Source organism: Salmo salar, chromosome 10, assembly GCF_965601325.2.
Source record: "Salmo salar chromosome 10, fSalSal1, whole genome shotgun sequence".
NCBI lineage: Eukaryota > Metazoa > Chordata > Actinopteri > Salmoniformes > Salmonidae > Salmo > Salmo salar.
The window spans coordinates 18,702,857-18,728,160 of NC_138300.1; the positions used below are offsets into that span (position 1 = coordinate 18,702,857).

At 41.4% G+C, this 25,304-nt stretch overlaps 1 protein-coding gene across 1 annotated transcript in view; it reads right to left on the bottom strand.

Moving 5' to 3' along the window:
* Nucleotides 1-24,427, bottom strand: part of LOC106613664 (ankyrin repeat domain-containing protein 13C) — a 79,642-nt gene extending 55,215 nt beyond the window's left edge. Inside the window, exons 1-2 of the mRNA XM_014216155.3 lie at nt 23,767-24,427; nt 15,395-15,436 (exon numbers count right to left, since the gene is read on the bottom strand). Coding sequence (XP_014071630.1) covers nt 15,395-15,436; nt 23,767-24,148 — 424 coding nt within the window. The 5' untranslated portion in view covers nt 24,149-24,427. The remainder of the gene's footprint in view (nt 1-15,394; nt 15,437-23,766) is intronic.
* Nucleotides 24,428-25,304: the final 877 nt, after the last annotated feature.

Genomic DNA, 25,304 nt, shown 5'->3' on the forward strand with positions numbered 1-25,304 from the left:
CTAGTCCTACTGAGTGGACCACTGCTGTACAACCTCATTGGTAAGATAACTTATCTTATCACAATCTCTACAGCACAGGTGTCATTCCACATAGGGCCGAGTGTCTGCGGGATTTTGCTCCTCCCTTGTTCTTGATTGATGATTTAAGGTCACTAATTAGTAAGGAACTCCCCACACCTGGTTGTCTAGGTTTTAATTTAAAGGAAAAACCAAAAACCAAAAACCTGCAGACACTAGGCCCTCCATGGAATGAGTTTGTCACCCCTGCTCTATAACATTTAATCGAGAATGAAATATATATGGCTTTCTCATTCATTCTCTTCTGTCTTATTTTCATTTTTTCCATAATCTCTAACAGAAGTGAGATGCTGCAACAGTCACTGGTTAGGGACAGGAGCAAATAAATATCTCAATTTATTGGTTGCACTCCTCGATAATTAGCCTAACTTCTACGTATTTTGGCTTTCGGCCTTCTCATCTATCTTCTAAATAGATACTGTCCTTCCTGATGTTGAAGGCATTTCTCTGATTTGATGCACTTGATTTGATGCACTTGAATGTCAGATTTTGCTGTCTGTCGACAAGTTCTATCTCGTACCTTGGTACCAAACACGCAACTCGTTATCCTGGATCTTACAAATCCATTTGAGATGGCCTATCATTTTGTCTCTCTGTGCAAGCACTACAGGACATGAGGCACAACAGGACAGGATGCCAAACAAACACCATCCTAACAACTACATCAGACATGATGTTCTGTTACTAAATTATAGGTTATTTGAAGGTAATTAAATAACATTCTGAGAACATTTTCTAAATGTTGTGAATGTTTTGATTGAAATGTAAAGGTTATTTGGAGGGTTTTGAATAACTTTTTACAACTTTCACAAAATGTTTTAATAAGACTTTTAATAACACTGCTAGTTTGGGTTGACGACACTGAACAAAAATATAAACCCAACATGTAATAATTTCAAAGATTTTACTGAGTTACAGTTCATATAAGAAAATCTGTCAATTTAAATGAATGCATTGGGCCCTAATCTATGGTTTTCAAATGACCAGGAATACAGATATGCATCTGTTAGTCACAGATATCTTATAAAAAAAGAGGTACAGTAGGGGCGTGGATAAGACAACCAGTCAGTATCTGGTGTGACCACCATTTGCCTCATGCAGCGCGACACATCTCCTTCGCATAGAGTTGATATCAGGCTGATGATTGTGGCATTTGGAATGTTGTCCCACTCCTTTTCAATGGCTGTGTGAAGTTGCTGGATATTGGCTGGAACTGGAACACACTGTCGTACACGTCAATCCAGAGCATCCCAAACATGCTCAATGGGTGACATGTTTGGTGAGTATGCAGGTCATGGAATAACTTGGACATTTTCAGCTTCCAGGAATTGAGTACAGATCCTTACAACATGGGGCCATGCATTATCATGCTGAAACTTGATATGATGGTGGCGGATAAATGGCATGACAATAGGCCCCAGGATCTCATCACAGTATCTCTGTGCATTCAAATTGCAAACAATAAAATGCAATTGTGTTCGTTGTCCATGGCTTGTGCCTGCCCATACCATAACGCCACCACCATCATGGGGCACTGTTCACAAAGTTCATGGGGCAAACTGCGTGCCCACACAACGCCATACATGCTGTCTGACATCTACCCGGTACAGTTTAAACCGGGATTTATCCATGAAAAGCACACTTGTCCAGCGTGCCAGTGGCCATTGAAGGTGAGCATTTGCCTACTGAAGTCGGTTACGACGCCGAACTGCAGTCATGTTAAGACCCTGGTGAGGATGATGAGCACGCAGATGAGATTCCCTGAGACGGTTTCTGACAGTTTGTGTAGAAATTCTTCAGTTGCAAACCCCCAGTTTTATCAGCTGTCAAGGTGTCTGGTCCCAGATGATCCCACAGGTGAAGAAGCCGGATTTGGAGATCCTGGGCTGGCGTGGTTACACGTGGTCTGTGGTTAGGAGGCTGGTTGGACAAACTGCCAATTTCTCTAAAATTATCTTATGTTAGAGAAATGAACATTCAATTATCTGACAACAGCTCTGGTGGACATTCCTGCAGTCAGCATGCCAATTGCATGCTCCCTCAAAACTTGAGACATCTGTGGCATTGCGTAGTGTGACAAAACTGCACATTTTAGAGTGGCCTTTTATTGTCCCCAACACAAGGTGCATCTGTGTAATTATCATGCTGTTTAATCAGCTTCTTGATATGACACACCTGTCAGGTGGATGGATGAGCTTGGCAAAGGAGACATGCTCACTAACAGGGATGTAAAGAAATTTGTGCATAATCTTTTTGTGCGTATGGAACATTTCTGGGATCTTTTATTTCAGCTCATGAAACATAGGACCAACACTTTAAATCTATATTTTTGTTTAGTGATTTTTGAACTCCAAGCACAGATAGGACACATGGAAATTAATCAGTGAGATAACCTATGATATTCTGTTTGCTATCACAGGGAATTAGTCCACTGTGCCACCAGGATGGGGCTTGCATGCTGTGTTTTTTTAACTCATACAAAACTGTTCATTTTAGTCTATTCAAACAGACCCTATTTCAAAGGAAACAATCCCTCATTAAGATCCGGTGTGGCCAATTAGTGGGTGTGGCCAAAACACCTGAACACACTTAACAAGATAGAGGAGTTTGGATGACATTGAGAACAGAATGTATGTTTTGAAATAACGTATGTTCTTTTAACGTCACAGTGCTAAAGCACTGAAATTCCTATAAAACAACGTTGTTTCTTAACGTTCTCGGAACGTTCTGAGTACATGACTTTAAATAGAACCAGGAGGAAACCTGAAGGAAACGTTATGCTGAAGTATTGAAATTGCCACAGAAGAATGTTGTTAGTTAACACTCTCTGAACAATCTGAGAACATGACTTTAAATAGAACAATGACGAAACATGTAGGAAACGTTATGCTGAAGTAATGAAATTACCAAAGAAGAACGTTGTTTCTTAACGTTCTCTGAACAATTTGAGAACATGACTTTAAATAGAACAACGAGGAAACCTGTAGGAAACGTTATGCTGAAGGACCAAATCTGAAGCAATCATAGACGTCTATGTTTTACATCATAGACGTCTAAGTTTGGACATCAAAGTACGGCACAGCACTGTAGAGTACAGTAGATTAGAGTACAGTAATGTGCAGTATTGTTCAGTACAGTACAATACAGTACATTATAGTGTACTCATCTTCAGTGTGCTCTACTGTGTACTGTACTTAAGAAATAACGCACAAAATGCATGAATACAGTTACATGTAAATGGAGTTGTTCAGCCCGACGCCATAAAAATGAAAATATAAATGATTTATTTTTATTTCAACCGGTAAATGTGTGCTTTAGTGTTCTTTTCTTTGGCAACTGTGGTATAAGCAGGATAAACACCTCCATTCTGTACATTACCTTAGAAAAATAAACTCCACAAAGGGACTCAGCTCCGCCTCGTCCCGCTGTGTCGTCCATTAGTACAGAACTTCTGTGTTTATCCCTTACATACATTTTTTTTTACTTTATTTTACTGTATGTACTCTACTGTACTGTACTGTACTCTCCAAACTTGTAAACCATAGACGTCTATGATTGGTTCAGATTCGGACTGGACCAAATCTGAAACAGTCATGGACGTCTATGTTTGGGCCAAGTCAAGGCCGGTCCGGACTAGGGCTTTTACGGTGGCCATATTACCGCAACACAGGCGGTCACGAGTCAAGAAGGCAGTAAAATTCCATGTGACCGATACAGTACTCAGCACTCTATTGTCCCTCTAATCACTCTGACATCAATGCAAATGTCTTCGAAAATCTAATCAAACACTTCCTGATAGCCCATGAGCTCATTTTGCGCAACATTTCTATAGGCTATGCAATTGCGCGAGAAAACAGAGTGATGGCCTCTACTAAAAAGAAGAGGACCCCATCAGCTTTCTATAGGCTAGGCCTACTATATTTATTTCTCAACTTGCCTAATATTAAGCACATTGCTTATATTTACAACAAGAGTATAGCCGGCATGAAAATAAACCATGGGGAAAAGCGTCCTCCATTCGCTGTTTAAGTGCATAAATGACATGTATTTTTTCCCGCTGCCCCTGTTTCAATAAAGGTGCATGATAATGGTCCATTCTAAATCAAAACAAATTTCACACATATATTATTTAGTATATGTAAAGACAAGATTCAATCAAGAATAGTCTGATGGGGGACAATATTAGCCTATCACTTGTGAATTATATATTATCACTTGTGAATGATGCCCAGCATTAGAAAATATGCCTTATTCCCCCCCCCCCCCGACTTTTTCTAATCATAGTCGCAAACCTCATGTAGCCTAGTCCAAAGGCCTGTATGCTTTAATAAGGCTTGTATCACAACTAAAGTGGCCATCTGACTTCTTAAAATGTAAGCACATTAATCCGCTTTACAAGGGGTGTAGAGACTAACTGGCATACACAAGCAGCGCATGAGTTTCAAGTTTGGGGAAGTTAATTTTCACCATAAAATGCATCTTTATAATAAAAGCATTACATGCATAATTGTAATTGCGGTCACTTAGGATAATGGTGTTTTCCGCTAATGGAACATTCACGCTTATGGCCTACTATCATGTGCGCATTGCTGCGCTTATAATGTGAAAAAATAGCCTAATAGTTTATTAACATTTTAAGCTAAACGTTCTGATCTGTTGCGTCAGCCACATTGCATAAAAACATTTTTTTGATGCTGGTGGTTGTATTAATTTGGGATCTATCGCATCACAAAACTGTCCAAGACTATGTTTGCAATATTTATTTATTGCACAGAATAGGTCGACTTTTGTACTATGGGGGACAGTATGACATAGGCTAGTGCTTTTGCTGTTTGTTAGGCCTACTCATCTCTTTTGGCTGACAAAAAGTAAATGTGAACAGTTCTTCTAATATCTGCAATATGCACCTCGGAATTGGATAAGGGCGCACGCAGTTGAGTCCCTGATGTGTCGGTCTTCACTTGTAGCCTGTGAGAAAGACCCGATCACGTGATGGAGTGCACAGCACTCAGGGAGAAGGGCACAACGGCCACTGGCCGCAAAAGGCCTGGACTTTTTTTAGGGTGCATTACGGCTGTACACACTACATTATTATGTAGTGTGTACAGCCTACACAAAAAAACAAAGCAGAGCTCATGCCTTTTCAAGCAATGTTTTTCAAATCATCATTAGAGTTGCATCTTGCAGCCTTACAATGTATTAAAATCCAAACATATAGCCTAACGTTTGTAGAACAACTAAAATAACATGAATATCTCAAAATTAAGCAAAATCGTTAGGAGAAAATAACCTTTCTAATTTATTCAGCTTTGTTCAATTGTATTATTCATTCTATAAAATAATGCAATGGAATTCTAAGCAAATCTTGTCTGCTAAATGAACTAGTGTAGCCCACAGCCATTTGGCATAGCCAGATCAGGCCCTAACATAAGGAAAACTCAGATTATACTATTCTGTTATTCTGAAAAAGACTACATTTTCTTCATTTCATGCTTCTTTAGACCCGTCTAAAATAAATAACGGATTTATTGTGAAGGTGTAAGCTATATTAAATGGATTTATTAGACTTTATCAAATGTAGATGTTCTAAAGGTCTGCATCAGTGGCTTGTAGGCTATGTGGGGAAGCCAGGAGATGCTAAATGTGTTTATGTTAATTAACGGTCAATTACTGTGAGACCGACAGTTGTTTGTTTGACAATCACCGGGTGACGATATTTTGTGACCGCCACAGCCCTATTCCGGACCAAAAATCAACATCTATGGACGTTGAAATCAAGGTCAGGGTGGACTGACCACAGAAGAGAAGAGAGAGGGGCAGAGAGAGCGAGAGAGAGACAAAATGAGGTGGAAACTGAGCTGCACTTCCTAACCTCCTGCCAAATATATGACCATATTAGTGACACATTGCCACAAGAAAAGGGCAACCAGTGAACAAACACCATTGTAAATACAACCCATATTTATGTTTATTTATTTTCCCTTTTGTACTTTAACTATTTGCACATCGTTACAACACTGTATATAGACATAATATGACATTTGAAATGTCTTTATTCTTTTGGAACTTCTGTGAGTGTAATGTTTACTGTTAATTTCTATTGTTTATTTCACTTTTGTTTATTATATACTTCACTTGCTTTGGCAATGTTAACATATGTTTCCCATGCCTTGAATTGAGAGAGGGAGGGAGAGAGGCAAACAGAGAGAGAGAGAGAGAAAGAGAGAGGGAGGGAGAGAGGCAGAGACAGGAGAGGCAGAGACAGAGAGAGGGGCAGAGAGAGAGAGAGAGAGAGAGAGAGAGAGAGAGAGACAGAGGGAGGGGTTGTCCAGACTGTTTTCACACTTGCTTTGACCACCAGATGACAAAAAGAAAAAGAACAGTATGCCAGTGGACGATGCCAGTGGACGATGCCAGTGGAAGGGAGGACAGGACTGTAGCAGGTGACCCAACTGTGGTTTGTGACTACTATGATTTCTCATTGTAGCCAATTCAATTGCAGTAATTCCGTTACAGATTTTTCTGAAATTCTATTACCAATTTGGTTTTAATCATTCATTCATAAACCAAATAGATATCAGTCAAAATAATATAACTAATTGGTAGGTCTACCTTTACTTTCTAGGGAGTTTTTCCTAGCCACCGTGATTCTACACCTGCATTGCTTGCTGTTTGTGGTTTTAGGCTGGGTTTGGGTACAGCACTTTGAGATATCAGCTGATGTAAGAAGGGCTTTATAAATACATTTCATTTGATTTGACTTGTTACTTCTGTGAACTTTCATAATATCTTAAATATATGTGGGTATTTGGTAATGGAATTCATTTCAAGGCACAGGGCAATGTTTCTTAAACTTCCACAAGGAAAATCATTTCTTCAAAACTAAATATAAGTTGTAATATTAGTTGGCATTGGTCTTTACTTCAAAATGATTGTGTTTTGATGTATATCTAATTCCTTTTAATACTTTTTACATCTGTTTGACTAGAAATCAAAGCATGCAAAGAAATGGTTGAAAAATGTATATGCCTTCATTTCAACAACAGAAATATAGACTCTTAGCTTTCATTTCACACCAAATTTGACATGCTGCTATGAACTTCACATGTTGGTGTTCATGGGTCCTTTACATGGAAATGCCCATTCCTCATTAGCTGCTATAAAGGCAGCAGCTACTCTTCCTGGGGTCCAGCAATATGAAGGCAATTTACATTCAGCTAAAACATTACACTTCAAAACACATTATTACACACTACTACAACATATGTACAAAACCAAATCCATATATGTACGCATGTGTAGAGTGTGTGTGTATTAGTGTCAGTATCCATCACCTAATCACAAACAAGACACATCCCTCACTGTATGCTACAGGGGCAATCACACATTACACACATACACACAAAGCAGTGCAGTGTCTCCTTCCAAACAGAAATCCCAATAGGAGGACCACACCCACAACATGAGATGTTGTTGCTATCGCCTGTCTAGCCAGGGAATCTCCGGAGGAATCTCCAGAGAATAGGGAAGTGTCATTAGCTAGGGTTAGGCTCATTACAACAATCAATTCAACCACTATACACACTTAGTTGCCTAGAAAGCACTAAGCAATATCTAACGTGACTTCAGAAAGTATTCACTCCCCTTGACTTTTTACACATTTTGTTGTGTTAGTCTGAATTTAAAATGGATTAAATTTAGATTTTCTGTCACTGGCCTACACACAATACCCCATAATGTAAAAGTGGAAATTAATAAAAAATGAAAAGCTGACATGTCTTGAGTCAATGAGTATTCATCCCCTTTGTTATGGCAAACCTAAATAAGTTCAGGAGTAGACATTTGCTTAACAAGTCATATAATAAGTTGCATGGATCTATGTGCAATAATAGAGTTCAACATGATTTTTTACTGTCTGGGTCATCTCTGTACCCCACACATACAATTATCTTTAAGGTCCTTCAGTCAAGCAGTGAATTTCAGACACAGATTCAACCACAAAGACCAGGGAGTTTTTCCTATACCTTGCAAAGAAGGGTAGTACTTAGAGGAAGATCAGTAAAAATACAAATACATATCCCTTTGAGCATGGTGACGTTATTAATTACACTTTGGATGGTGAATCAATACACCCAGTCACTACAAAGATAAAAGCGTCCTTTCTAACTCAGTTGCCGGAGAGGAACGAAACCGCTCAAGGATTTCCCCATGTTGCCATTGGTGACCTTAAAACAGTTACAGAGTTTAATGGCTGTGATAGGCGAAAACTGAGGATGGATCAATACATTGTATTCCAAAACATGCATCCTGTTTGCAACAAGGCCCTAAAGTAAACCTAAAAAAATTTGGGAAAGCAATTCACTTTCTGTCCTGAATACAAAGTGTTATGTTGGGGGCAAATCCAATACAACACATTACTAAGTACCACTCTCCATATTTTCAAGCCTGGTGGTGGCTGCATCATGTTATGGATATGCTTATAATTGTTAAGGACAGGGGATATTATCTGGATAAAAAAATTTATGGAATGGAGCTAAGCACAGGCAAAATCCTAGGGGAAAACCTGGTTCAGTCTGCTTTCCAACAGACACTGGGAGATGAACTCACCTTTCAGCAGGACAATAACCTAAAAGACAAGCCCAAATCTACACTGGACTTGCTTACCTAGAAGACAGTGAATGGTCCTAATTTTTTTACTTAAATCTGCCTGAAAATCTATGGCAACACTGAAAAATGTTGTCTAGAAATGATCAACAACTAATTTCACAGAGCTTGAAGAATTTTGAAAAGAATAATGGGCAAATGTTGCACAATCCAGTCCCTCCTGCAGCAAAACACCCCCACAACATGATGCTGCCACCCCCTTGCTTCACGGTTGGGATGGTGTTCTTCGGCTTGCAAGCGTCCCCCTTTTTCCTCCAAACATAACAATGGTCATTATGGCCAAACAGTTCAATTTTTGTTTCATCAGACCAGAGGACATTTCTCCAAAAAGTACAATATTTGTCCCCATGTGTAGTTGCAAACCGTAGTCTGGCTTTTTTATGGCGGTTTTGGAGCAGTGGCTTCTTCCTTGCTGAGCGGCCTTTTAGGTTATGTTGATATAGGACTCGTTTTACTGTGGATATAGATACTTTTGAACCCATTTCCTCCAGCATCTTCACAAGGTCCTTTGCTGTTGTTCTGGGATTGATTTGCACTTTTCGCACCAAAGTACGTTCATCTCTAGGAGACAGAACGCGTCTCCTTCCTGAGCGGTACGACGGCTGCGTGGTCCCATGGTGTTTATACTTGCGTAATATTGTTTGTACAGATGAACGTGGTACCTTCAGGCATTTGGAAATTGCTCCCAAGGATGAACCAGACTTGTGGAGGACTGCAATTTTGTTTCTGAGGTCTTGGCTGATTTCTTTAGATTTTCCCATGATGACAAGCAAAGAGGCACTGAGTTTGAAGGTCGGCCTTGAAATATATCCACAGGTACACCTCCAATTGACTCAAATGATGTCAATTAGCCTATCAGAAGCTTCTAAAGCCACAATATCATTTTCTGGAATTTTCCAGGCTGTTTAAAGGCACAATCAACTTAGTGTATGTAAACTTCTGACCCACTGGAATTGCGATACAGTGAATTATAAGTTAAATAATCTGTCTGTAAACAATTATTTGAAAAATTACTTGTGTCATGCACCAAGTAGATGTCCTAATCGACTTGCCAAAACTATAGTTTGTTAACAAGAAATTTGTGAAGTAGTTGCAAAACTATTTTTAATGACTCCAACTTAAGTGGATGTAAAATTCTGACTTCAACTGTTGCTTCCTTCACAATACCTCTGCCCCGCGAAGCACAAGAAGTATGAATGTCCTGATGTCTGCGGAAGTCACATCGCAGTAAATGCTGTAGGGCAGTGGTCACCAACTGGTCGATCATGATCGACTGGTTGATCACCAAGGCATTCCTAGTCAATCACCCAACATTTTTGTTAAAAATCCAACGATAAAATCTTGCGTTACTAGTTTTTGTATTAATTTCATGCTGTTGGCTCTTGATTCAGCCGTCCCAGCGCCGGGAAGGCAACGTGTTCCCATTTTGAACCATTTCATGTGTCTGAAGGTAGAACTCCGCCTATCCGGCAGAGCCCAGAGAGCAATTTAACTGCACCTATAGGCCTACCGCTGGCCAATCAGATAGCTCAGATCACCGTGTCTGCACAGTTTCCTCAAGTCATAGACTGTAAAAAGAAACCTCGAACTCAAAGCAAAGTTGATACTGTGAGATTTAAAAACTTTTAAAAACATGACTAGAGAGAGAGACTCAAAAAATAGAACAAAGAGCTGCTGTTTTTATGAGTAAGTTCATGTTTAAGTTGTTATTCAGCACTGTCAACACTTTGTATTCAACACTTCTATAAGCCATAAAATGCACATTCTCCCTACAGCCAGCACTGCAGCTGCAATTAATGAGTATAGCAAAGTTTTCCGATAAGCTTGCGTTGTTATTATTTGCAGCATGGATCCTTTTAATATCAAGGAATATTTCACTTTCTCTGGTCATAGGAGTAACAATATGAATTGGTGTATGAGGCAGAAATAACGCAGTGCGACTTGAGTTTCTCCATCAGCTGGAAGACCGTGTCCCATTTTCTCAGCGGAGTGAGGGAGGGAGGGAGAGCGGAGGGACGGTGTCAGCCTCACCGTTGCACCCTCCCTCCCCTCAGACTGACCATCAGATGCAGGAGATCAGTCCAGTAAAAAAAAAAAGCTCATAATTCTGCTCACGCAGCTGTGCCTCAAGTAATACAACAAATAATGTATTACCATTGTGGTCATATACTGGGGCGGCAGGTAGCCTAGGGGTTAGAGCATTGGGCCAGTAAACGAAAGGATCGAATCCCCGAGCTGACAAGGTAAAAATCTGTCATTCTCCCCCTGAACAAGGCAGTTAACCCACTGTTCCCTGGTAGGCCATCATTGTAAATAAGAATTTGTTCTTAACTGACTTGCCTGGTTAAATTAAAAATGTGTTTTTTTTAAATATACCTAATCAACAAATCTATATTTCAAAATGGTCTGAGAGGAACAACATTGGCAGGGTAATTCAAGCATATCCAATATGCTGTAATAATGTATTTGGCCTATAGCCTACTGCACAAACCTCATTGCTACAGAACTGTTTTTAATTGGTAAACATTTTTTAAGTAAATCAAAAAAATAGATCTGTGCGGTAGATCTCAGCTAGCATTTTGGCCACTGCAGATGTCAGATTGACCATGCAAAGCCTTTTACCCAGAAAGACTCATAGCTGATTCTATCATCATCGGGTTGAATACTTATCTAATATAAATATTTATTTGTGATTTATTTTTCATTAATTCTCATAGTGTTTCGTGTTGATTGTTGACAAAAAATGACAATGAAATAAATTTATCACACTTTGTAACACAACAAAATGTGGAAAAAGTCAAAGTGTGTGAATACTTTCTGAAGGCACTGTATACTCTAGTGGGAATGAGATTTCCATGTAAATTCAATCCAGTTGTGTTTAGATCTGACAAACACAAAGCAGTGAACAAGGAACATAATGTCATGGCCTGATCTGTTTCACCTGTCTTTGTGATTGTCTCCACCCACCTCCAGGTGTCTCCTGTTTCCCCATTAGTCCCCGGTGTATTTATCCTGGTGTTTTCTGTCTCTCTGTGCCAGTTCATCCTGCTTTGCCAAGTCAACCAGTGTTTCTCCTAGGTCCTATTTTTCCCAGTCTCTGTTTTTTTCCTAGCCCTCCTGGTTTTGACCCTTGCCTGTCCTGACACCATATCCGCCTGCCTGACCACTCTGCCTGTTCTGACCTCGAGCCTGCCTACTGCCTGGTACTGTTTGGACTCTGACCTGGTTTATGAACTCTTGCCTGTCCCTGACCTGCCTTTTGCCTACCCCTTTTGTTATAATAAATATCGGAGCTCAACCATCTGCCTCCTGTGTCTGCATTTGGGTCTCGCCTTCTGCCCTTGAATTTCAAAAAGCAATTTTCTACGGCTGGCTATGCTTTCCACCTGGCTAACCCTACCCTGGTCAACTGCCTGGCAACCCCCACAGCAACTCGCCCAAGCCTCCCCATTTCTCCTTCACCCAAGTCCAGATAGCTGATGTTCTGAAAGAGCTGCAAAATCTGGACACCTACATATCAGCCGGGCTAGACAATCTGGACCCTCTCTTTCTAAAATTATCTGCCGAAATTGTTGCAAACCCTATTACTAGCCTGTTCAACCTCTGAGATTCCCAAAGATTGGAAAGCTGCCGCGATCATCCCCCTCTTCAAAGGGGGAGACACTCTAGACCTAAACTGCTACAGACCTATATCTATCCTACCCTTCAAAAGCAAAGTTAACATACAGATTACCGACCATTTAGAATCTCACCGTACCTTCTCCGCTATGCTATCTGGTTTCAGAGCTGGTCATGGGTGCACCTCAGCCATGCTCAAGGTCCTAAACGATATCATAATCGTCATCGATAAGAGACATTACTGTGCAGATGTATTCATCGACCTGGCCAAGGCTTCGATTCTGTCAATCACCACATTCTTATCGGCAGACTAAACAGCCTTGGTTTCTCAAATGACTGCCTCGCATGGTTCACCAACTACTTCTCTGAGAGAGTAGTCAAATAGGAGGGCCTGTTGTCTGGACCTCTGGCAGTCTCTATGGGGGTGCCACAGGGTTAAATTCTCGGGTCGACTCTCTTTTCTGTATACATCAATGATGTCACTCTTGCTGCTGGTGATTCTCTGATCCACCTTAACGCAGACGACACCATTCTGTATACTTCTGGCCCCTCTTTGGACACTGTGTTAACTAACCTCCAGACGAGCTTCAATGCCATACAACTCTCCTTCCATGGCCTCCAACTGCTCTTAAATGCAAGTAAAACTAAATGCATGCTCTTCAACCGATCGCTGCCAGCACCTGCCTGCCCGACCAGCATCACTGCTCTGGACGGTTCTGACTTAGATTATGTGGACAACTACAAATACCTAGGTGTCTGGTTAGACTGTAAACTCTCCTTCCAGACTCACATTAAGCATCTCCAATCCAAAATGAAATCTAGAATCGCTTCCAATTTCGCAACAAAGCATCCTTCACTCATGCTGCCAAACACCCTCGTAAAACTGACCATCCTACCGATCCTCGACTTCGGCTATGTCATTTACAAAATAGCCTCCAACACTCTACTCAACAAATTGGATGCAGTCTATCACAGTGCCATCCGTTTTGTCAACAAAGCCCCATATACTACCCACCATTGCGACCTGTATGCTCTCGTTGGCTGGCCCTCGCTTCATACTCGTCGCCAAACCCACTGGCTCCAGGTCATCTACAAGTCTCTGCTAGGTAAAGCCCCGCCTTATCTCAGCTCACTGGTCACCATAGCAGCACCCACCCGTAGCACGCGCTCCAGCAGGTATATCTCACTAGTCACCCCAAAGCCATTTCCCCCTTTGGCCGCCTTTCCTTCCAGTTCTCTGCTGCCAATGACTGGAACGAACTGCAAAAATCACTGAAGCTGGAGACTCATATCTCCCTCACTAGCTTTAAGCACCAGCTGTCAGAGAAGCTCACAGATCACTGCAGCTGTAATGCACCTGCACCTGCCCATCTGTAATATAGCCCATCCAACTACCTCATCCCCATATTGTTATTTATTTTATTTATATTGTTTTGCTCCTTTGCACCCCAGTATCTCTACATGCGCATTCATCTTCTGCACATCAATCACTCCAGTGTTAATTGCTATATTGTAATTACTTTGCCACCATGGCCTATTTATTGCCTTACCTCCCTTATCTTACCTCATTTGCACACACTGTATATAGATTTCTTTCTACTGTATTATTGACTGTATGTTTGTTTATTCCATGTGTAACTCTGTATTGTTGTATGTGTCGAACTGCTTTGCTTTATTCTTGGCCAGGTCGCAGTTGTAAATGAGAACTTGTTCTCAACTAGCCTACCTGGTTAAATAAAGGTGAAATAAAAAATATATATAAGTAAAAAAACATAAGCCTAGATCGTGCACTGAAAGTCCCCTGCAAAAACGCATAAATCTTTCAATAGCATGTACTTTAGTCTCCCAGTGAAATTGCATGTAGGCATCTAGTAAAGGGGTATTCCATTAATATTTTACTCAGAAGTATGTTTCCGGTCGAGCCAATATAACTCAACACAATAATATAGATGTACTAATGGATTCCACAAAGCCTTCTAGCAGTTGTGGCGATAGTTATTTGTGTCAAACTACCCACATAGGCTATATATTATCCCACTGTGTAAATAAATACAAAATATGTAACTTCCGTAATATGCAACATGCCAGAACTGATGAGACAGGGTATGGTCTCTGCCTAGATATTTCTGGGATGAGGCCAATGACGTGTATATACTGTATAAATCATTGGATGAGACTAGCTACCTTTTGAACAGTCTGACTTTGAACAAAATCCCTTTATCAAACCATCTCGGTATCTTCCTTGATCCAGAGAGATGATCACTAACATGAAGGATCTGAAACAGTCATAGCAGACTACATTTAGGAGAAACAAATCTCTAGTCATTTGTACAGCTAATCATCATCACTGCCAAGTTCCATCTGTCAGGGTATGTGTGTGCCAAATGTGCCACATTTACCCATCTCAATCATAGACAAGCGGCAATGGAGAGTCTCTGTTTTGTGCAGCCTTAGATTCAATAGTAGGCTAGTTATGCAATCTTCACTACTCTCGTGACAGTCCGTTGTAGCACGGGAGTCCACTCTAGAGGTTTTAGTCTGAAGGCAAGTCCATTAAAAGGGGTTGCCAGTGGAAACTTATTTTGGTCAGTTATAAATCCAAAAGATCAACCTGTTGAGCATCCTGCCTTTTAGAGTTTGCCTCAGAGAGCTGTGATCTGTGACAAAAGTCTGGCACTTTACCCTCCGCATATGGACATACCAGGCACACACATGCCAGACACAACACACACACAAACAGAGACACACACACACACAGAGACACACACACACACCTACAGAGAGACACACACACACACACACACACAGACACACACACAAACAGACACACACACACACACACACTCACACACACACAAAAACCCTCAGAAACACACACCCACAGACACACACACATACACAGAGACACACACACACACACACACACACAGAGAGACACACACACACACACACAGAGACACACACACACAGAGAGACACACACACACAGAGACACACACACACAAACACCCTAATGAACTCAGTGCACTACTCACCTTTGTGACCCATCATGACAGCGAGGTGTAGGGGTGTGTTTCCTGAAGAGGATAAATACAATACAGAGTTTAGACTGTGCATTACAGTTAGGCCTGCATACAGACACTCTAATGGCTCTATTTCTGGCTGCCATTAAGGCAGCGCTAGTGTCTAAGGCACGTTAGCTTGCAATTTCGTCATGTAAAAACTGGCACACTGGCATTTTCCAGCACTAACGCCATGTTCGGAAATTTACCTGTCTAACATCAGCACGCTTGTGTTCAGATGGGAGGGGTGGAAATAATTGAGGTGTGTTTAAAAACATTATCCAAAGTGCTAATTTCAGGCAGTGCTGGTAGGGATATTTAAGACCAACCAAAAGCTGGTTTTAGCAGTAAGGCAGTTGGTTATGGCATGAATTTTGACAGCGGAAATGCAGGCGGTGGTGCACAATGCCGATATATGCGTGGGACAAGATGTGACATCCCATTTTTATATATGTATTGTAGGCAGGCCTACATTATTTTAGCCATGCTTTGGACGTGCATAAAACCCCCTCTGTGATGTAGGCTACATGTCCATGCACATCATGAAACGAGAGATGAACCTCATATTTAGAAGTTATTTTCCTGTAACAATGGTTTGTTTTACATTTCATATTTTTTTTAAATCAAGCCCCCCATAGGCTACCCTTACCCTAAGCCTACTACAGTTGAAGTCAGAAGTTTACATACACCTTAGCCAAATACATTTAAACTCAGTTTTTCACAATTCCTGACCTTTAATCCTAGTAAAAATTCCCTGTCTTTGGTCAGTTAGGATCACCACTTTATTTTAAGAATGTGAAATGTCAGAATAATAGTTGAGAGAATGATTTATTTATTTCATATTTTTATATTTCTTTCATCACATTCCCAGTGGGTCAGAAGTTTACATACACTCAATTAGTATATGGTAGTAGTATATGGCCTTTAAATTGTTCAACTTGGGTCAAACGTTTCAGGTAGCCTTCCACAAGCTTCCCACAATAAGTTGGGTGAATTTTGGCCCATTCCTTCTGACAGAGCTGGTGTAACTGAGTCAGGTTTGTAGGCCTCCTTGCTCGCACACGTGTTTTCAGTTCTGCCCACAAAATTTCTATAGGATTGAGGTCAGAGCTTTGTGATGGCCACTTCAATACCTTGACTTTGTTGTCCTTAAGCCATTTTGCCACAACTTTGGAAATATGCTTGGGGTCATTGTCCATTTGGAAGACCCATTTGCGACCAAGCTTTAACTTCTTGACTGATGTCTTGAGATGTTGCTTCAATATATCCACATAATTGTACTTTCTCATGATGCCATCTATTTTGTGAAGTGCACCAGTCCCTCCTGCAGCAAAGCACCCCCACAACATGATGCTGCCACCCCTTTGCTTCACGGTTGGGATGGTGTTCTTCGGCTTGCAAGCCTCCCCCTTTTTCCTCCAAACACAACAATGGTCATTATGGCCAAACAGTTCTATTTTTGTTTCATCAGACCAGAGGACATTTCTCCAAAAAGTACGATCTGTGTCCCTATGTGCAGTTGCAAACCATAGTCTGGCTTTTTTATGGCGGTTTTGGAGCAGTGGCTTCTTCCTTGCTAAGCGGCCTTTCAGGTTATGTTGATATAGGACTCGTTTTACTGTGGATCTACATACTTTTGTAGCTGTTTCCTCCAGCATCTTCACAAGGTTATTTGCTGTTGTTCTGGGATTGATTTGATTTCACAGGTACACCTCCAATTGACTCAAATGATGTCAATTAGCCTATCAGAAGCTTCTAAAGCCATGACATCATTTTCTGGAATTTTCCAAGCTGTTTAAAGGCACAGTTAACTTAGTGTATGTAAACTTCTGACCCACTGGAATTGTGATACAGTGAATTATAAGTAAAATAATCTGTCTGTAAACAATTGTTGGAAAAATGACTTGTGTCATGCACAAAGTAGATGTCCTAACCGACTTGCCAAAACTATAGTTTGTTAACGAGACATTTGTGGAGTGGTTGAAAAACAAGTTTTAATGACTCCAACCTAGGTGTATGTAAACTTCTGACTTCAACTGTATAACGAAGGCTGGTTCAACAGCAATGCGTCAAGTAATTTTTTATACTGCCGATTTTATAATGTCATTAGATTTTATATGTATTTGTTGTTGTTTAAAAAACAAATAGATTGCTATAAACACTTATTAGAATGATTCACTGTCCTGGGTTTATGGTGACAATGTCCGTGGCACGCATGCAATACAACTTCTGGAGAAGTGTAAATGCGATCTGTAAGATGGTTCCAATATGTATATAAAAGGTAGGCCTATTTGGGAGCATTATAACAGTGAGTGGACATTCTCCTCTTCTCTTTATATTGGATTTTGCCCAGCTAATGTGAAAAGTTTGGATGTGCATAAAACCATCCATAGTCTTGTGTTGTTGCCATATTATATGCCCACTGGAAGCAATTATGGTGCCTATAAGTCTGTTTAGCCTATTTAAAACAAGTTGTTAGAATTTGATTAAAAAACAGTCAGTATCTGGTGTGACCACCATTTCCCTCATGCAGCTCAAACACATCTCCTTCGAATAGAGCTGATCAGGCTGTTGATTGTTGCCTGTGGAATGTTGTCCCACTCCTCTTCAATGGCTGTGCGAAGTTCCTGGATATTGGCGGGAACTGGAACATGCTGTCATACACGTCGATCCAGAGCATCCCAAACATGGTCAACGGATGACATGTCTGGTGAGTATGCAGGCCATGGAAGAACTGTGCTATTTTCAGCTTCCAGGAATTGTGTACAGATCCTTGCGATATGGGCCCGTGGATTATCATGCTGAAAAATGAGGTGATGGCGGCGGATGAATGGCATGACAATGGGCCTCAGAATCTCGTCACGCTATCTCTGTTTGATGCCCTTCTATTTGCTCTGTTCCGGACATTATTATGAGCCGTTCTCCCATCAGCAGCCTCCACTGCTGTGTATTCAAATTGCCATCAATAAAATTAAATTGTGTTCATGGACTGCCGATACCATAACCCCAACGCCACCATGGGGCACTCTGTTCACAACGTTGACATCCGCAAACCGCTCGCCCCACACAACGCCATACATTCATCCGTGAAGAACACACTACTCCATCATGCCAGTAGCCATCGAAGTCGGTTACAAAGCCAACCTGCAGTCAGGTCAAGACCCTGGTGAGTACGAAGAGCATGCAGATGAGGTTCCCTGAGACGGTTTCTGACAAACCCACAGTTTCATTAGCTGTTCAGGTGGAGGTCCTGGGCTGGCATGGTTACACGTGGTCTGCGGTTCTGAGGCTGGTTGGACGTACTGCCAAATTCTCTAAAATTATGTTGGAGGCTGCTTATGGCAGAGAAATTAACATTCAATTATCTGGAAATGGCTCTGGTGGCCATTCCTGCAGTCAGCATGCCAATTCCACACTCCCTCAAAATGTGTGATGTCTGTGGCATTGTGTTGTGTGACAAAACTGTACATTTTAGAGTTGCCTTTTTAAAGGCAACTCTCACAAAGTGCACCTGCTGTTTAATCAGCTTCTTGATATGCCACACCTGTCAGGTGGATGGATTATCTGGGCAAAGGAGAAATGCTCACTGATAGAGATGTAAACAAATTTGTACACAACATTTGAGAGAAATAATATTTTTGTGCATATGGAACATTTCAGGGATCTTTTATGTTAACTCATGAAACATGGGACCAACACTTTACATGTTGCGTTTTATATTTTAATACGTTCTTCGCTGGCCATGGCAGAACACTGACATTCCTGTCTTGCAGGAAATCACACACAGAACGAGCAGTATGGCTGGTGGCAATGTCATGCTGGAGGGTCATGTCAGGATGAGCCTGCAGGAAGGGTACCACATGAGGGAGGAGGATGTCTTCCCTGTAACACACAGCGTTGAGATTGCCTGCAATGACAACAAGCTCAGTCCAATGATGCTGTGACACACCGCCCCAGACCATGATGGACCCTCCACCTCCAAATCGATCCCGCTCCAGAGTACAGGCCTCAGTGTAGTGCTTATTCCTTCGACGATAAACACGAATCCGACCATCACCCCTGGTGAGACAAAACCGCGACTCATCAGTGAAGAGCACTTTTTGCCAGTCCTGTCTGGTCCAGCGACGGTGGATTTGTGCCCATAGGCGACATTGTTGCCGATGGTATCTGGTCTTACCTGTCTTACAACAGGCCTACAAGCCCTCAGTCCAGCCTCTCTCAGCCTATTGTGGACAGTCTGAGCACTGATAGAGGGATTGTGCGTTCCTAGTGTTACTTGGGCAGTTGTTGTTGCCATCCTGTACCTGTCCCGCAGGTGTGATGTTCAGATGTACCGATCCTGTGCAGGTGTTGTTACATGTGGTCTGCCACTGCGAGGACAATCAGCTGTCTGTCCTGTCTACCTATAGCGCTGTCTTAGGCGTCTCACAGTACAGACATTGCAATTTATTGCCCTGGCCCAATCTGCAGTCCTCATGCCTCCTTGCAGCATGCCTAAGGCACGTTCACACAGATGAGCAGGGACCCTGGGCATCTTTCTTTTGGTGTTTTTCAGAGTCAGTAGAAAGGCCTATTTAGTGCCCTAAGTTTTCATAACTGTGACCTTAATTGCCTACCGTCTGTAAGCTGTTCGTGTCTTAACGACCGTTCCACAGGTGCATGTTCATTAATTGTTTATGGTTCATTGAACAAGCATGGGAAACCGTGTTTAAACCCTTTACAATGAAGATCTGTGAAGTTGTTTGGATTTTTACGAATTATCTTTGAATGACAGGGTCCTGAAAAAGGTATGTTTCTTTTTTTGCTGAGTTTATATACTGAGATCATGTGACAGGTCATGTGACACTTAGATTGCACACGTGGACTTTATTTAACTAATTATGTGACTTCTGAAGGTAATTGGTGGCACCAGATCTTATTTAGGGGCTTCATAACAAAGGGGGTGAATACATATGCACGCGCCACTTTTCCGTTTTACATTTTTTGGAAAAAAGTTATTTTTTTCATTTCACTTCACCAATTTGGACTATTTTGTGTATGTCCATCACATGAAATCCAAATAAAGATCCATTTAAATTACAGGTTGTAATGCAACAAAATAGGAAAAATGCCAAGGGGGGTGAATACTTTTGCAAGGCACTGTATATACTGTATTTTATTATATTCTACTGTATCTTAGTCTATGCCGCTCTGACATTGCTCATCCAAATATTTATATATTCTTAATTCCATTCCTTTACTTAGATTTGTGTGTATTGTTGTGAAATTGTTAGATATTACTTTTTAGATATTACTACATTGTTGGAGCTAGAAACACAAGCATTTCGCTACACCCGCAATAACATCAGCTGAACATGTGTATGTGACCAATACATTTAATTTTATGTGCCCATTCTGGTATTGGCACATGCACTCTAGCCAACAGCTTGCAGATACAGCGCAGATATAGCCTACTGCATGATGAGATTATGGACAAAAGTGCAAGAATTATTTTGGTCAAACGGCAGCCAAGCATTGATCGTCATGTCACCAGAATAAGACCCTCGATATTTATTGTATAGGAGAATAAAGCGCATCACTGTGCACTTTCACCACCCTGTGAAGTTCATCATAACTTATTTCATCTGTAGCCTAATAAACTGCATGCTTTGTCATGATGTCATGAAAAAACATATCTGACATGTAGGCTACTTTAATCGCATGAAAAGGTTGAATGGAAACCTGGTTAATGTCAAGCCATTTTGAGGATGCTTGAATTATATTTTGGATGAACATGTGCATGCCTACGGGAGACTTTTGAAGTGGCCGAACCACATTAAAACATTGTGACTGGTTGTGTTTCTGCCACATATAAAAGGTCATACAATTTAAAAGTTAAATTATAAATATTAAGGGTATATTGAAGCTTTCCAGAGTAGTTCCACAACTGATCCAAATCAAATTAAATATTCAAATCACAGGGCTTTTGAGACGTTATTCAAATGACATTTTCACTGCAGCCTAGAATATAATTGTATTGTCCCTAAACATGATCAATACGGGGAGTTTTTTGAGCTGTGTGTCATGTCTTCATTGTTCACTCACACAGTACCTGGCCTCTCTGCTGCCTATCAACTATTCCTATTTGTTCTTGTGGGTTAATATTCAAAATTGATGCAGCTTTGAATGCTTTTATGTGTGGTATGATTGTTAGCCTATTGCAGATCTGGACAAACTATCCAACAAGCACTATTGTCACAATGAATGGTGGATGGAGGGCAGGATGAACCGTTAGACTGGTAGACTATACTGACCTGTGGTATAGTTAAGCAATAAGGTCAGAGGGGGTGTGGTATATGGCCAATATACCAACTGCTCAAGGTTGTTCTTAGGTGTAACAGTATTGCTTCCGTCCCTCTCCTAGCCCCTACCCGGGCTCGAACCAGGGAAACTCTGCACACATCAACAACTTTCACCCACAAAGCATCGTTACCCATCGCACCACAAAAGCCACAGCCCTTGCAGAGCAAGGGGAACAACAACTTCAAGGTCTCAGAGCGAGTGACGTCACTGATTGAAACGCTATTAGCGCGCACCACCGCTAACTAGCTAGCCATTTCACATCGGTTACACTCACCCCCCTTTTGACCTCCTCCTTTTCCGCAGCAACCAGTGATCCGGGTCACGGCACCAACGTAACAGTATAGCTTCCATCCCTCTCCTCGCCCCAACCTGGGCTCGAACCAGGGACCCTCTGCACACATTGACAACAGCCACCCTCGAAGCATCATTACCCATCGCTCCACAAAAGCCGCGGCCCTTGCAGAGCAAGGGGAACAACTACTTCAAGGTCTCAGAGCGAGTGACGTCACCGATTGAAACGCTATTAGCGCGCACAACCGCTAACTAGCTAGCCATTTCACATCGGTTACATAGGCACGATGCAACGTGGATTGCCTGGATACAGCCCTTAGTCGTGGTATATTGGCAACATCACTGCACTCTATACTCTTCTGTAAACTGATCATCTCTGTATGCCCATCGCAAGACCCACTGGTTGATACTTATTTATAAAACCCTCTTAGGCCTCACTCCCCCTATCTGAGATATCTACTGCAGCCCTCATCCTCCACATACAACACCTGTTCTGCCAGTCACATTCTGTTAAAGGTCCCCAAAGCACACACATCCCTGGGTCACTCGTCTTTTCAGTTTGCTGCAGCTTAGTGACTGGAACGAGCTGCAACAAACACTCAAACTGGATAGTTTTATCTCACTTCATTCAAAGACTCAATCATGGACACTCTTACTTACAGTTGTGGCTGCTTTGTGTGATGTGTTGTTGTCTCTACCTTCTTGCCCTTTGTGCCATTGTCTGTGCCCAATAATGTTTGTACCCTGTTTTGTGCTGCTGCCATGTTGTGTTGCTACCATGTTGTTGTTATGTTGTGTTGCTACCATGCTGTGTTGTCATGTGTTGCTGCCATGCTATGTTGTTGTCTTAGGTCTCTCTTTATGTAGTGTTGTGCTGTCTCTCTTGTCGTGATGTGTGTTTTGTCCTATATTTTTATTTTATTTAATCCCAGCCCACGTCCCCGCAGGAGGCCTTTTGCCTTTTGGTAGGCCGTCATTGTAAATAAGAATTTGTTCTTAACTGACTTGCCTTGTTAAATAAATATTATTATATTCCACAAACCCATGAGGTGCCTTATTTCTATTATAAACTGGTTACCAACATAATTATAGCAGTATAAATAAATGTTTTGTCATACTCGTGGTATATGGTCTGATATACCACGGCTTTCAAACAATCAGCATTCAGGGCTCAAACCACCCAGTTTACAATAAGAGTTAGCACACTGAAAAGGAAAAGCATAGTGCAACTTGGGGGGAAATACACTACCCTTCCCTGTGCCCAATAAAGAAAACACACAACCCTCCCCAAAGCAAAAATAAAAGTCTGCCAAACCCACCCTCTCCAGTAAATTGCGATGTGTCCCTAAATTCCCTGTTGAAAAAAGATTGCTGTCTGAGTGCAGTATAACTGCAGTACACTGTAGTTTAACTGTGGTTAGAATGCAGTAAAACTGCAGTATGCTGCAAATACTGCTTCCAAAATAACACAGTTTTTTTTACTGCAGTCATTTTGCTTTGTAACAGCAGTTACAGAGTAGTATAACTGCATTTTAACTGCAGTACACTGCAGTTAATCTGTAATTACTGCGTCCAAAATAAAAAATGGTTTGTCAATTTAATCAGCTGAAAAGTTCAAACAAAACGATATTACCGACGGTATCGGTATTGGTGTCATCCGGGTCAAGTATCCTAGTTTGGAACATGGAGATAAAGAGCAATTCGATTCTTACCATGGATATCTTTCTGAGCGATATTCTGAGTTCGAATGAGCGAGGACAAGCGTCGGACATCCCCCTTGAATACACATTCATGGACCGGAAAGTCTTCGCGGGTTCGTATGATAGGGTTTTTGTTGTTATCATCGATAACGTCCGCCGTAGATAATGTGTTAGTGTTTGCATTTATCTGCGATTGCTGATTCTGATGTTGTTGCTGTGTCGATGGAGATTTGACCAACTTGTGATTGCTAAAGATTTTACTTGCTTTGCCTTTATTATTAGTCTTGGTTAAAGTAAATGTCCCAGTTGCAGCCTCCTCGTCCGGTTCCAGTAAATCCTCTTCTTTGCTCGGTTTATGATCCTTGCGCAGGGAGCGGATCTTTTCTCCGGTCATTTTCTAAACAATTGACAGCAGAACTGAGGGTGCCGTTGACGATGACCCTCTGGGCAAATATATGTATTTCGTTGGCAAGAATGCCAATGGTAGTTCACCCAAAAACTGTAGATTGCATAACATGAAAACCACAAATTATTCAATGAATACAATGAAATAACAATGCAATTTAAATCGGTAGCAAATACTCCACAATAACTAAGTAACTACCAGAACTCTGTCCCCTTCTTCTCATTGCCGAAACTGTCCCTGCATAAGCGGCTCCTACAGAGCGCATCTGCCATCTTCCGCCAGTAGTATCGCGAGAGTTTACGGTTACAGATTTTACATGATTTATTTTATGGTTGTTACATTGTATCAGGGGATATTACAAACCAGTGTGGTTACAATGTTACAACCCAATAGCTACAGTGTTTAGGCCTACTCATCATGAAATGTATTGGCTACTATTATGCACACTAAGGATCAATAAGTTATTAACATTAGTTGTAAAAAAAAATGTTGCAAAGCAAACTAGGACACTAGCAACTACAAGTGAAATTCTAGTGTTCTCAAAAAGTGAATGGTTTTATGTACGCTTTGACAATAACAACATTGTGTTGGTTGTGAGGGCCACCACCGACCCAGAAGATTAGGTGATTTCGCTCTTCAAAGGCCAATGTCAGTAAAGTCTTTAGTCAGGTCAATACCGCAAGGCCGCGGGGCCGATGGTATTCCAGGGTGCATTCTCAGAGCATGTGCAGAACAGCTGGCAGGTATGTTCACGGTAATTTTCAACCTCTCCTTGTCCCAGTCTGCAATTCCCACATGTTTTAAGATGACCACCATCATTCCTGTTCCCAAGAAAATGACACACTGCTCAACTCATCTCAACCATAGACCGATATTGCATCCACAGTTACAACTCATAGGTGACACTTAAGCCTTGCTCACACTGAAGGCATTAATGCTTGTTTTTCAAATCTGTTTTGGAATAATGATGGTCCAAACAGCATGTTACAACTAAATCAGATTTATGCGTGTTCAGACAGCAGTCATTTGCATCTGGGTCATACCTTAAATTGTGATAGTACGAATTGGCTATGACTGACCCAGCAGACTCAGACCAGCTCTGCTACGTCAACTCCTCTCAAGGAGCCACAATTGGAAGGCACGA